The 15,556-nt window shown below is 43.3% G+C and overlaps 1 protein-coding gene across 1 annotated transcript in view; it reads right to left on the bottom strand.

Moving 5' to 3' along the window:
* pde1a (phosphodiesterase 1A, calmodulin-dependent) overlaps positions 1–15,556 on the bottom strand; it is an 851,988-nt gene that overhangs the window by 90,143 nt on the left and 746,289 nt on the right. The window contains exons 10-13 of the mRNA XM_072477634.1: positions 12,279–12,379; positions 8,591–8,716; positions 5,345–5,446; positions 5,104–5,224 (exon numbers count right to left, since the gene is read on the bottom strand). Coding sequence (XP_072333735.1) covers positions 5,104–5,224; positions 5,345–5,446; positions 8,591–8,716; positions 12,279–12,379 — 450 coding nt within the window. The remainder of the gene's footprint in view (positions 1–5,103; positions 5,225–5,344; positions 5,447–8,590; positions 8,717–12,278; positions 12,380–15,556) is intronic.

A 15,556-nucleotide genomic window follows, 5' to 3' on the forward strand; every position in this document is an offset into this window, starting at 1 on the left:
ACCACAAGGATCTGTTCTGGGGCCGTTGCTGTTTGTCATTTTTATTAATGACCTAGAGGAGGGCGCAGAAGGGTGGGTGAGTAGATTTGCAGACGACACTAAAGTCGGTGGTGTTGTCGACAGTGCGGAAGGATGTAGCAGGTTACAGAGGGACATAGATAAGCTGCAGAGCTGGGCTGAGAGGTGGCAAATGGAGTTTAATGTAGAGAAGTGTGAGGTGATTCACTTTGGAAGGAATAACAGGAATGCGGAATATTTGGCTAATGGTAAAGTTCTTGGAAGTGTGGATGAGCAGAGGGATCTAGGTGTCCATGTACATAGATCCCTGAAAGTTGCCACCCAGGTTGATAGGGTTGTGAAGAAGGCCTGTGGAGTGTTGGCCTTTATTGGTAGAGGGATTGAGTTCCGGAGTCATGAGGTTATGTTGCAGCTGTACAAAACTCTGGTACGGCCGCATTTGGAGTATTGCGTACAGTTCTGGTCACCGCATTATAGGAAGGACGTGGAAGCTTTGGAGCGGGTGCAGAGGGGATTTACCAGGATGTTGCCTGGTATGGAGGGAAAATCTTATGAGGAAAGGCTGATGGACTGGAGGTTGTTTTCGTTAGAGAGAAGAAGGTTAAGAGGAGACTTAATAGAGGCATACAAAATGATCAGGGGGTTAGATAGGGTGGACAGTGAGAGCCATCTCCCGCGGATGGAAATGGCTAGCATGAGGGGACATCGCTTTAAACTGAGGGGTAATAGATATAGGACAGAGGTCAGAGGTAGGTTCTTTACGCAAGGAGTGGTGAGGCTGTGGAATGCCCTACCTGCAACAGTAGTGAACTCGCCAACATTGAGGGCATTTAAAAGTTTATTGGATAAGCATATGGATGATAATGGCATAGTGTAGGTTAGATGGCTTTTGTTTCGGTGCAACATCGTGGGCCGAAGGGCCTGTACTGCGCTGTATCGTTCTATGTTCTATGTTCTCTGTCTTAAAGATACTCAGTGATTTGGCCTCCACAGCCTTCTCTGGCAAATTGTTCCACAGATTCACCACCCTCTGGCTGAAGAAATTCCTCCTCATCTCAGTTTTAAAGGATCGTCCCTTTAGCCTGAGATTGTGTCCTCTGGTTCTAGTTTTTCCTAGAAGTGGAAACATCCTCTCCACGTCCACTCTATCCAGACCTCGCAGTATCCTGTAAGTTTCAATAAGATCCCCCCTCATCCTTCTAACCTTCAACAAGTACAGACCCAGAGTCCTCAACTGTTCCTCATACGACAAGCTCTTCATTCTAGGGATCATTCTTGTGAACCTCCTCTGGACCCTTTCCAAGGCCAGCACATCCTTCCTTAGATACAGGGCCCAAAACTGTTCACAATACTATAAATGGGGTCTCACCAGAGCCCTATATAGCCTCAGAAGTACATCCCTGCTCTTGTATTCTAGCCCTCTCGACATGAAAGCTGGCTGACATTACATTTGCCTTCCTCACTGTCGACTGAACCTGCACGTTAACCTTAAGAGAATCTTAGGCATCAGCTAATATGACCGAAAATGTCATGCTTTAACATCCCTCAGAGGCCTCAAACAATAGTTGCACGGTCAATCATAAAGATTAATAAAAGCCCTTTACTCTAATAGTTAAAGGAAATCAAAATTTAAAATGACATTAAAATTTAATCTTTAATTTAATTTCAATTTTCTTTTAGACAAATGCTCAAGTTCTATAAATAGTCATTTATGTTGATTTTAATTATTAATCCTGGGATGATTAATAATGCATCTACAGTATGTGTCCTGTCTACATTAATATTTTGCATTCAGGATTGTGTTGGAGACAGGATTACATCATCCTATGCCTTGTATCATCCTTCCACAATGCTACTCCTTAAGTCACTATAAGTGGACCCACTGCTCCTGAGAACAGAAAATATTGATGCATTGAAACATTCAGCTAAGTAATGTATACCTGCAGATAATACGATTAGTTATTATTAAGTTGTATTGTTCGTAAGATTTGTAAATGACAAGCAAACAACATGGGGGTCAATTTTAACCCAGGGCAAACACTGGGTGATTACACGTGTACTCAATGTTCTTGGCAACAGGTCCAAAGCATTGAGAGCTGGGGCTAATTTACATTTGATGGGTGAATTGTTGAACCAATTCTCACAGATAGATGACTGATAATGAAAAGCAAGAATTTCTATGCCTCACTGAAGAGCTGAGCCAGGAGCTTTATCGATGAGACGAGAATAGCAGGAAACATGGGAATTTGTGGATAGATTGGTAACATGTATCAAGATCTTTGACTGTCATGAATGGCCACTTGTCCCATAAAATTGTTTTGGGGGTCCTATATGTATAATCAGCATTTTTATTAGCATGTTAGAATTACAGGTGTCTTGGCTGCCCATGCAGAGGTTCCATGCAAAAGACAGGTACAAGGCAGTAATTATGCCTCCACAATTTTATAGAGACTAAAATCCCATTGTCCTGGTGCAGAGAGAGTTAAAAATCTATCTCATGGGCAGTCCTATGTGCTAGGACACCAAGTGTGAAAGAGAGGGAGAGCTGAATTAGGAGAACAGGCCTTGTCTAATTTCTTCCTGAGTGAATGCACTTTTGAATTTATTAGTGGGGGCAGAGGCAGCTATTCAGTGAACCAACCTCATTAAGATACCAGGTTTGAATCAATAACATTGAAATGAAAGCCAAACACAATACAATATTATTCTGCTGGGTTTGCTATATATTTCCTCTCATGTGCTTATCTGAAATTTGAGAAAGGATAACTCCTTTAGTGAAGGAACTCTTACATCGCCTTTGTGTGTTTTACTTGTAATATTAATAAAATATGAAGAGTGTTTCTGCAATTTTCATTATTTAATTTTCCTAAATACTTTGGAGAGCCAATTTTGTTTTATTCTTCTCCCCTTATTTGTTGAGAAAGTGCCTAAAGCACAGCATTTCTTGCTTCCTTTATAAGAGGAGGTGAGTCAAGGAAGGATCAGTAATCTTCAGACCATGGGTCAATTTTCATCTTCAGTGTTCCTGATTTAGAGCTTCACAAGCTCATATTTGGAAGTGGGTATCGCTCCCTTCCACATGATTTTGCAGTAAGAAAAGAAACATTTTATTTTTATTTGTACAAAATTTAACTTGCTTATCTACCTGTGAATGACTGATGAAAACTCTCCTAAATTGTCCAGGTTAGCTGAACAAATCTTTTGCCAACTGTGGTGAAGGAAACATGGAACACAGGCTTGGCACTGTCTCTGGTTGACAGATCAGTGTCGCTCTCTTTCACAAATAAGAGTACAATATCAAATATGGCAGTAAAATGATCAGGGGCGAGATTTTAACTCATTTGAAACACATCCATTTACACAGAGTTAAAATTGAACCTGATGTTTTCATGGATGAAGTCCAGGGAAGGTTGAGCATGGCAAGGATTTAAATTGCATGCTGCATCTTGATTGGGTGTCTTAGGTTTTATTTTTGGGCAGCCAACTGGGGTGGACCCCATTTCTGCCAGCTTTCTGTGTGGACAGAACTGTAAGGCAAGGGCTTGGCATGTACAAGTATTAAATATGGAATTTCTGGATGGCACAAAACTTGGGTCATGCTGCTTACAAGATAAGAGGACGGTGGGTAGGTGTGGTAGTAATGGCAAGACCTTTTTAAACCTTTCCTCATTTACTATGCAGGATGGGAACAAGAATCTTGTACCTGACTGAGTATATGTTAATGGGACAGAGAATCTCTGCTATGTGTAGGGTTAGAAGGGTAAACCTTGTGATGGTCTCACAATCTCCATATCAATCAGGAAGCACGCTAGGATTGTGAAGGTCTGCTCCCACCTGCAGAAACCACAAGTGAAACTCTGCACACTCTTTAGGCTCACCAACTAGTTTCCACTGATCCTGCTGCACCTTCCTGGGATTATATTCATTGGAGTTTAGGAGGTTGAGGGGAGATCTAATAGAAACTTACAAGATAATGAATGGCTTAGATAGGGTGGACGTAGGAAAGTTGTTTCCATTAGCAGGGGAGACTAGGACCCGGGGGGCACATCCTTAGAATAAAAGGGAGTCACTTTAGAACAGAGATGAGGAGAAATTTCTTCAGCCAGAGAGTGGTGGGTCTGTGGAATTCATTGCCACAGAGGGTGGTGGAGGCCGGGATGTTGAGTGTCTTTAAGACAGAAGTTGATAAATTCTTGATTTCTCGAGGAATTAACGGCTATGGAGAGAGAGCCGGTAAATGGAGTTGAAATCAGCCATGATTGAATGGTGGAGTGGACTCGATGGGCCGAATGGCCTTACTTCCGCTCCTATGTCTTATGGTCTTTCTAACCCACCCCAAGTAAGTTGTGAGAATAATAGCAGACCCGTAGTTTCACTGATCCTCTAAACAGACAAATAATAACAATAATAATAATCTTTATTTTCACAAGTAGGTTTACATTAACACTGCAATGAAGTTACTGTGAAAAATTCCTAGTCGCCACATTCCGGCGCCTGTTCGGGTACACAGAGGGAGAATTCAGAATGTCCAAATTACCTAACAAACACATCTTTCGGGACTTGTGGGAGGAAACCGGAGCCCCCGGAACAAACCCACACAGACACAGGGAGAACGTGTAGACTCCATACAGACAGTGACCCAAGCTGGAAATCAAACTTTGGACCTTGGCGCTGTGAAGTGCTAACCACTATGCTTCTGTGCTGCCCATGAGCTTACTTGGAATGAGCTTACTTGGAAATCAGAGTGCAGACCATGGGAAAGTTTAAAATTTGAGGGAGCTCGGCGCCTCCGATTTGGGGCGGAAAACTGGCAGAAATGGGGTCCACCCTCAGTTGGCCGCCCAAAAAGAGAATAAAAATTTCTTGTCCTAATTATACATGGAAATAATGCAACATTTCAAGGTGTCCTGTGAATAGGAAGCATGTAATAGGATAATATTGTTCCTGAAAATATTCCTAACTAAATAATGTACACATTACAAGAAACTGGCTTTAGAAAATAGTGTTTCTGCAATAAGACACTTATAAAGAGTGCTCCTATTGCATGTGGTATGTGCTGTTTTGCAGTACATCAAAAGCCTTTACCTGTCTGAAGAATTCTTCCATCAATGTCATTGTCCAGCGGTAGTGCTGTTTCCAGGTTTTTGCAGGATGACTTATATCTGCTGCATGCAGCATTAATGACATAACTTTAGCTTTATCAGTCCTGCAAAATCAAGGACATAGACTTGTTGCATTCAAGGAATATAGGTAGGTAATGTGCAATACACAATTACAAGTTTCCTGCTTTTAGAGAAAAAAAATCAAGGTAAGTAAATTGCCTCACCCTTCAGGCTGCTGCAACGTATTTTTCATGGTCTTGATTTGTTGAAAGTGACAAGACATGTCGGTCGATAAAACCATCTCAATCACCAATGAACGCAGCTCCCTGTTTAAGATTTATAAAACATGATGCTATGACTAGCTGTTGACAATGCTAAATATGGGAATACATCTGGCAGCTAGCTTTCTTGCCATGTCTACAATAAAAGAGCGGAAAAATTTAGAAAAAGTGCTGAACTTCGAATGTTCCCACGACTAAAGGAATGTCAACCATGAAGTACAGTTCACCAGCTGAAATGCCAGCCTGTCTGAATGTTCTTGCTAAAGCCAAATGTATGTCGGGGTAACTTGTCCTTAAGTGAAAGACTTTTCTGTTATTTTGGTCAATTTCTTTAAGTTCAAGCGATGCTAAGGGGCAATCAACCTTTCACCCTCACAGAGTTCAAGTGGAAGATGTTCAGGTGCCATCTGCCCATTTCTTGCCTGACAACTGGCAGTTGAAAATCTGGCAGGAATTTTGTGCAGCTATTCGACTGCTTAAATCAACTTCCAGGCAGACCTGTAAATGGCCTTCCAGCACTCTCATGTAAAACAGGCAGGAGGTTGTTCAATAATGCGAATCAGGACCAATGCCTGTCAGACGCTAATTAATGCTTTCAAAGAAATGGGTGAAACATGCAGGATACCGACTTGTCCTATTTTCTCTGGGAATTGTGAGGCCTAACCCATCATCCCAAAGTATTCTATTTTTAAAAATTAGATTGGTGGGGGTTGCTTGAGATGTCAGGATTGCTCACAAACCTTGCCTGCTGGCCTGCTGCATGCAGTATGCTGCATGCAGTAACTAGATAATTAAAATATGTTTGCTTGGCTTGCCAAAAAATATCAGGAAGTTAGGATCATGAGTAAGCCATTCAGCCCCTTTCAATTAGATCATTGTTGGCTGGACGGCTGGTTCGTGATACAGAAAGACGCCAACAGAGTGGGCTCAATTCCCGAACCAGCTGAGGTTATCCACACCCAGCGAAGACATGAACCAGATCACACCAGCTGGAGCAGTCTAGGAGCTTTGGAAACTGTTTAGCGTAAATCCCATTTCTGGCCTCTCCCGGAATTGTCCCGACATAACAGGATTTGCATCGGGCACAACGCGGCCAGAGAATCAGCCCCCTGAATACTCTCAGTTTTGGAATTTTCAATGACCTCGCATCAACAGCCTTTCGGGAAAAAGAGTACTCTGAATGATTTGAATCCGTTTGTGTGAAGGAGTGCTTCCTGCTATCACTCCTGAACAACCTAAACTTTAAACTATAACTTTAAAGTGTTCAATTCTCCACCGGAAATATTGTTTTTTCTTTGTTCATGGGACATGGCCAGCATTTACTGTCCACACTGAATTGATCTTGCGGAGCAGTTAAGAATCAACCACATTGCTGTGGATCTGGAGTCACATGTAGGCCAGACCAGGTAAGGATGGCAGATGTCCTTCCCTAAAGGACACTAGTGAACCAGATGGATTTTTACGACAATCGACAATGGTTTCATGGTAATCTTAGACTTTTAATTCCAGATTTTTATTGAATTCAAATTTCACAATCTGTAGTGGTGGGATTTGAACCTGGGTCCCCAGCACATTACTCTGGGTCTCTGGTTTACTAATCCAGTGACAATAGCACTATGCCACTGCCTGTCTCACAGTATATGTTAATGCAGCATTTTTCACATTGCTTCCTGAGAACAAACTTAAAGCTTCAAATTAAACCTGAGAAGTCATTTCGGCCTCTTGGATACCGAATTTATGTTCTTCTCATCTGCCACGGTGACCTTAAAGAAAGTTTTGAGATCAAAAGGCTGCAAAATTGAATCAGCTCTTTCTGGGACTGGGGCTTCGGGAATGGGAAACTTCAAAATTTGTTGTGCTTTTGCGTGTCTGTGGTGGGCTGGGATGAAGCCTAGGTAGGAGCTGGGGCTAGAATGAAGTTTAGGATTTGGGGTATGGACTGCAAAAAGGCCAGGCTTGGAACTCAGATGAGGTGAGTGCAATTAGAAAGGTAAAGATTTATCTGCAGAGTAGTAGTCAAGTTGATGAAGTGTTTGGTTCTTGTAAGCAATGTAAAAAATGATGTATTCATGGTCACGTGGTTGGTAATTACCAAAGTGACGATCAAATCGTATTCAATTTAAAATGTTTTCAGGACTCAAATGTTATAACTTATACAAATTATAGCAACTGTTTAAATACAGCTCTAGGTTCACATTTGTCCATTTCAGACCTCAAAATCCAAGCAGTTAATTCTTATTTTGGTTTATAATTATTTGCTGGCTTTTACTTTTGAATTCTCTGGATCTGGAGAATTAGAAGCTGAGGGCTGACTTTAGTGTTGTTGCCTCACTGGTCATTGTTCATCGCTTAGAACATTGAGTTCTGTTAGTATCAGGAACTTAGAAATATGTAAATTAACAGCAAAATGAATTTAAACTTTGTTAAATAGCCAAACGATTCCATGATGTACACTTGTACAGTGCACAGAGGTAAGCTTAGACCCAGCCTCGCTTCCCCCCGAAACACACCACAAACCACAATATATAATAATAACAAGAACAGACTGCTTCCTGCAATATTATTCTGATTTCATTCATTGATCATGCATAAAAATCAACACATTTGCTGCTCATGATTTTTGTTGTTCATTAATCTATAAATTAGGTTCAGACGAGTAACTTTAAGACTTTTAAGTTACTGGAACTCTCACTCTCTGCCTTTTTAAAAAAAAATTCAATACTACAGAAATGCAGAATATGAATCTACCACTTTCTTTCAACTGTAAACATTGTCTAACACACCTGCTAATCTATTGCAAATGTGTGTGGCTACATTTAAAAAGAATAATTGAACTAATTCTAGAACAAATCCATGATCACACCATAACGCTAAACAATAGAGAGACTTGCATTTGTACAATCTTCTGAGGTATTTCAAAAAACAATTAATTTGAATCTAATACTGGAAATTGGATGGGATTCTCCAGTTCTCCAGCCGTGTGCTACCTGTTGGCGTGCCGTTCGCTGGTGGCGAATTCTATCTTTCCGCCGCTTGCCAATGGGATTTCCCATTGAAACCACCCCACGCCATCAGAAAACCTGTTGGCGGGGGTATGCTGTCTGCGGGAAAAGTGAATCCTTATGACCGGAGAATTCCGAACATAATCTTTTATACAATTTATTTTATTCTGAAGAAATTTCATCTTACCGCCAATCATCTTTAGATAAATTGCACATAATATTCATTTCTTCTTCTTGCATTAATCGGTAGGCAGCGCTCACATGATAGTTTTCAAGAACAGAACGATCATTGTACAAAATAGCTACACCTGATCTGTTAATAAACAAATGAAACCAAATAATTGACATTAAATATGTTGTTGCACAATTAAGTGGCCACAAACATGCTAGATTAAAAACAAAGATACTGAAATTACACCATCAGATGAAAGTTTACTGAACTTATTCTTTGGGCAGTTCTTGCTCTTTATTTTAGTTGTGGCATTAACCCATTGAAGCTGACATAAATTAACCGCCCCACTAAAATAGCACAGAGAAATTTCAACTAAATATGCATCGTGATCATAGGCTATGGTGCAATTTTTGAAGTCAAAATATTAAATGATATTGTTCGATAAAGCTACCAGACTTGCTACTAGAACTTGATTTTTGTCTTTGAGGTGGATAGCTGGTGTTGGAAAATTTCATGATTTGGCAGGTCTGCCTGGGTGAAAGTGCCTATCAGACACGATTTTCGTTGTGGTTTGGGGGTCAGTGGTGTGGGAGATACTCGGGCCCATCATCCACAGAAGCAGATCGGAGGTGGCCACAGGGCCTGCCTCAGTTCTCTGGGACTTTGTTCCAGTTGTTAATATCCAGTTGTTAACATTTTAGGTCCTCTAGCCCTCACTGTGCACACCCCAACTCACTCCCAATGCCAGCCACATGCTGCCCAATGACCCCTCCATATCACCAGATGTCCCCCACACACCTTTTACCTTCCATGTCAAGTTATGGCACTTCAACGCCCATTCACCCAGTATGAACTCTGTTCAAAACCAATGGACCCTATTGTAATAATGGCATGTGTAAAACGGTTTAGTGCATTAGTTGCATTCTTATAGAATCATAGAACCATAGAATTTACAATGCAGAAGGAGGCCATTCAACCCATCGAGTCTGCATCGGCCCTTGGAAAGAGCATCCTACCTAAGCCCCACACCTCCACCCTGTCCCCTTTATCCCTGTAATCCAACCTAATCTTTGTTTGGACACTATGGGCAATTTAGAATGGCCAATCCACCTAAACTGCACATCTTTGGACTGTGGGAGGAAACCGGGGCACCCGGAGGAAACCCACACACACACGGGGAGAACTCCACACAGACAGTCTCCCAAGCTGGGATTCGAACCTGGGGCCCTGGAGCTGTGAAGCAACTGTGCTAACCACTATGCTACCATGCTGCTATAGTGTTAGAAAACACTAATAAATTTGTCTAACATCTTTTCCCTTTCCTAAAACAGCGATCACCATAAGTTCCTGCACACTCAGAGTGACTGAGCTGTGATGCAGGTGTAGGGCATGGGAAATTAAACCCTGATGCAATACAAGGTGAGTTAGTGTTTGTGGACTTCCTATAGAAAGAGCTACACTGCATCTGAAAAATGGAATAATGTCATATTTCCAATTACTTGTAAACCTATTTGTCTGAGAAGCAGAGAATATTCTAATAAAATAAAAGTAAAATGGGTATGATAGCATTGTGATTGCGTTATCGTAAATCTTTGAAAAGGCTATTTGTCCAGTTGTACAACTGTCACTAAAGGGTCCAATTTTGTGGCTGGTGAGCCTACATTCATTCTATGGCAACGTCCACCTCCTACCATGTTGGCAAAGACTCAGAACTCAGTCCATTTGCATGCATAAATCGGGAACGTAACACCTCTTTGAGATCCAATTGGCAAAATTATATTGCACCAAAGTAGCATAAAGAGCTTTGCTAGCTGCCTCTGGTGTGACTTGCACCAGCAGCCCACTGAAAATAGGCAATGGCAAGGACAAGGGCATCTTGGGAACACTACCACCGACAGGTTTCCCTCCAAGTCTTTCACCATGCTGAGTTGGAACTATCTCACCATTCCTTCACTTTCGCTTAACCAAAGTCCTGGATCTCCCTTCCTAACAGCACTGTGGGTGTACCTCCAACACAAAGACTGCAGCGGTTCAAGAACCACTTTCCCAAGGGCAATGAAGGATGGGCAATAAATGGTGGCCGAGCCAGCGCTTAGCAACATCGCATGAATGGTTAAAAAAACAATGAGGCTAGCAGACTAAATTTCTGTGGTCCTGTCAACCACTGATGAAGTGCTGCACTGGAATTGGGCTTTAGGGTACAGCCCAATTTCCAGGCTAGGAACTCCAGGAGAATGTCACTTGCTTTAAGAATACAATTCCTTTATAGGTCATTCATTGAGAACGTCAAGAAATTTAAAATTTTGCAGATCTCCAGAAGTACATAGCATGTTCCTCTACAGATAAAATGAAGCAAGATGTCATCACAAATTGTAGAAATATTGGCAAGAAAATTGTAGTACAAACGCTGTCAACGTTTGTAATCAAAAAAGACTTGAAGATATAGGAGGTGGTTTTGAGCCTGCACTAACCGTGCAAGGGATTGTTGATTTCGGAGCAAGATCTGGAGAAAATCACACAACGCAATCCTCTCCAGAGAGATCGCATTTACCAATTTTCCCTACCCCTCGTTGGCAATGCCACGAACTTCACAGCCACAAAGGGTGGTAACCTCATTTGAATAGATTTTAATAAATTTAAATATTATTAACAGGCCTGCTGCCACATGATGCCCCCCCCCCCCACCCTAACTAAATATTAATACCTTGGGCAAAAGTTTACAACATGTCTGACCAAACAGGAATCAGTTGAGGGCAATGCCTGGCAATGCTAACTTGTACCATGGCAGTGCCAGTGATGGGCCCTCGTGAAAGCCCCATTGGTGCGAGGTTCATTTATGCGTGGTGATGGGGGGCTGAGCAAACACTGTGGTGGGGGTGGGGGGGGGATGGGGGGGGGGGGGGGAGACGGACGGACGCGGAAAGAGTCCCAGCAATTATTATCGGGGGATGGGGGATGGGAATGACTGTGATGATTGCCAGGGGGATGGGAATGTTGGTTATTATTGTGGCGGGGGGCGGATTGGTGTACGGGAATGCCGACCATGATTGTAGCCGGGGTGGGAGGGGAAAGAGGAACCCCCCCGCATACCTCTGCGGTGGGGGCTCGTGGCCATTCGGTTTAAAGAAGGTGCCTCGATCTCTGTGGAGTTAGTTGCTGGCTTTATCAGGCCCCACCCTACCAGGGTAAACCACACCCACTCATTTTTTTTCTTTAAAGAGGCTTCACATCTGGAGAGAAAACTGGTCTGTGCAATTGGAGAGCTACACGCCAGCTTTTAGTTTGAGCCTGACACTTTGCCAAATTCTGGTAAGATTCAGCCCATGATATTTCCTTATGCACCATGAGCTGCAATTATTGATGACATTGTGGTAAAAAATAGTTTTGCGTGATAATGCAGAGTGGACAGTATTGAATTGCCATCTTCACCCAGTATTCACTTCCATTGCCTTCAGTAGAACTGAATATCAAACATGTGGATAACTGGCAGTCAACGTGATACTGTCCAGTTAATACTATCGTCCAAGGCAAAGTTTCAATCCCCAGATCTGGTCTAACCCAATTAAACAATATAGAAAGTTAAACCATTTTTATTTCCAAGATCTCCACTTTGAAGAGAATTTTAACGGGGAATCATGACAGGTACTTTTGAGAAATTCACCTGGAAGTTTTCTTCCTTACACTTTGCAATGTTGCTTCCTACCTGGTTTGAATGTGGAAGTTATTTGTGGTTCCCGTGTGTTCATAGTCATGAATGGCAGCTGCAAAGAGCATGGCTAGAATTTCCAGTTCTGTAAACCAGTGCTGTAACAGAAAGGTTACAATTCGGCAAACAGTCAAAAACAATACTTTTGATTTACTCAGCTGAGATGAGATACTGTGACACAATTATCTCTGGAAACTCAGACTCGAGAGCTTGAAAGATATCTGAGGCACTCGACCTTGTAGTGCAGATGACAAGCACAATTCAGGCTGGGATCCGGTGCCCAAGCTGCTCATTAAGCCCAATCGGAGTTCTATTTAAATAAAGTACTCATTCCACAATGTCATGGAGGTGCCTGAGCAGTGCCTTGGCACCAGAGAGCTCATTGGAACGGGTGCCAAAACGGTAACCTCAAAATAAAAATTGGGCACTTTGAGAACAATTGAGGACACTGCTGTAGCAAAACTGACTGACCAGATTTTCCAGGATTGGCAAAAGAAGCTCCAGAAATTATGCAAATAGTCTGCCTTTGCTTTATTTGATGAAGGCAGATTACTTATCCCCAGGTCCTGATGACACAGGATTCGAGCTGCACTGGCGACCCTGAAAAGCCTCAGCATATATAACTTAATAATTCATAATTTACATATCTCTAATCTTGAACAGATTTTTTAATTGTGCTTAAATTGAAGATCTTTTGAGAAGTGGAATGGATGTCTTTATAGCTCACAATAGGAGCTTGGGGCGATTCTCCGATATGGAGGCCAAGTGTTCGCGCTGTCGTGAACGCTGTCGCGTTTCATGACGGCGTGAGCAGGGCCCGGGCACAACCTATTTTGGCCCCCACAGGGAGCCAGCACGGCGCTGGAGCGGTTCGCGCCACTCCAGCGTCCTTACACAGTGCCAAAAGGGTGCCGCGCCAACCCGCGCATGCGCAGTTGGGGCAGCCAATCCTGCGCATACGCAGTAGGGCCACGCCATCCTGCGCCTGCATGGTGAATGTCTTACGCACGGCGGCCCCTCACCAACATGGGGCCGGTGTTCTGGGGCCGCGCCGGAAGGAGGTAGGCCCGGGGGGGGGGGGGGGGGGGGGGGGGAGGAGAGGCCAGCCTGCCGATCGTTGGGCCCCAATTGCGGGCCATATCCCATCGGAGGCCACCCCGGTGAAGGAGCCCCCCTCCCTCCCCCACAGGCCGCCCCCCCCCCCCCCCCAGCGTTCCTGCAGAGTTCCCGCCGGCAGCGACCGGGGTGGACGGTGCCGGTGGGAACCTGTCGTATCGTAGTGACCGCTCGGCCCATCCGGCCGGAGAATCGCCGCTCGCCGGTTCTCCGAGCGGCCCGGTGCGAATCGCGCGGTACTGGTTTCCGGGGGTGGGAGAACCGCGTGCGGGGGTCAGGGCGGCGTGGCGCGATTTGCGCGGTGCCCCGGCGATTCTCCCACCCGGCGTGGGTGGGGGGGGGAGAATAGCGTCCCTTATTCTTCATTCCAGAAAATCTGAAATACTTGTTACAAAATAATCCTGAAAAATAAAGCACTTTGGAAAGACTGTTTTGGAGGAATTTTTATTTTTATTTGGGTTTAATCTGAGGCTGTTAGCTATTTGTTATTTATGGTGAAGTAACTAACAAACCATAAAAAATGTGCCTATAAGCTGTGAAACCTAAATAACTGGAAGTTAAGGCTGTGATGAAAGGAACATTTAGGAAGCATTTCAAGAGGGAAAGTTAGTAATGACATAAAAACAACTTTATTGGAATTGGAGCTAATTATTTATTCGGAGTAATTAGGTGAAGAAAAAGCTTCTTCCAATGAACTATTAGGGCGGAACTTTACAGTTGGGAGATGGATGGCTGTCCCCCATCAAGTGTTAAATTGGGTGTAGTGACGTTGGGCCAGCTTGATATCCCATGATTACAGAAGGGGAGCAGACCAAAAAGTTTGATTAAAAGATTAAGGTCAATTATCGAATACTTGAGGCAATTAACAAGTCAATTGTCGGACTGAAATTTAATATAGCCTGTGCGATTTAATGTTAGTCTCACGTGGCCATATGGGCGGGCAGGAATCGAGAGAGGGTGTATTGAAGGGTTGCAGGGCAGGATAAAAGCAAACACAGGCGAGGAGTCGGAGGCTGCACCTGAGTGTCCAGGAGAGGCCACTGAAGTTGTCCAGTGTTAAACTAGTGAATGATTTTGTTCCTGAGGAAATAAAGAGGTCATTTGTGAAGGACATGCTTGGAAGCGGGCTTGAATAAAGGAAGGCAATTTCAAGGCTGTCTGCAGAAAAAGCAGCCATGGAATAGTCCACTTCTTTCAGTGAGGAAGTGGGAAGAGAAGGTGGGAGAGGGAAAGCTGTTGGTCAGGGCATCGACAACCAATCGGTCAGCAAGTGAGCAAGTTAATTAAACTGAAGGCCCAGAAGGCCAGTGATATGATCCCGGTTGATGTTGTAACTGGATAGGAAGATCCCTTTAATGGAACCATGGCTCAAAAGACCTTGGGCGGGATTCTCCGTCCCGCCAAACCCGTTTTCTGCTGTGGCGCACCCCCGCTGGCAGTGCGACCCTCCGTTCAGGCAGCTGACAAATGGGGTTTCCCATTGTGGACACCTCCACGCCATCGGTAAATCCGCGGGCGTGAGTTCGCTGCCGGTGAAGCGGAGATCCCACTGACAGAGAATGCAGTCGCCTAACTTTTTAAAAATATAACATGGAGGAACAGAGTCGCAGAGCCATTCATTAATTTTAACAACAAGGAAAGAAGATTTATTAAATTTTAAAATATCGGATTATGTTACAATATGCCTTTACCCTCCGCTTAGTTTAACAATTCACACAGATTTTAAAATGAACACGGATTACAAAAGTACATCTTAAAATACAATAGTCTCATTAACACAAAGTCCCTTTAAGCACACAGATGGCTGTGGTCAATTACATTCTCCACTCTGAGCGCAAGTTAGCATTCATGGATTTCTCCCCAGAAAAGCCCCAGATGACTGTCAAATGAGAGTTTCCAAACTCCACTCCCAAAAACATGCTTTAGAAGCTTCTCTCAAAATAATGCTTTTCTTTGGTGATTTGCATTCTGAAATCCAGACTAGGATTTCCAAATAGCACTTTGAAAAAAGCTTCACCACCACTTTTAACAGTGAATCCAGTCCAAGACTTTACACAAACCCCTTCAGGATTTATTTGTCCTGAATTTTGTGCAAACTGCTCACAATTGCTTTAACTCTTGATTCCTAGGCTGTATTAAAATGGCATCAGACATCTGAT

Source organism: Scyliorhinus torazame, chromosome 2 (genome assembly GCF_047496885.1).
Source record: "Scyliorhinus torazame isolate Kashiwa2021f chromosome 2, sScyTor2.1, whole genome shotgun sequence".
NCBI classification, from domain to species: Eukaryota; Metazoa; Chordata; class Chondrichthyes; order Carcharhiniformes; family Scyliorhinidae; genus Scyliorhinus; species Scyliorhinus torazame.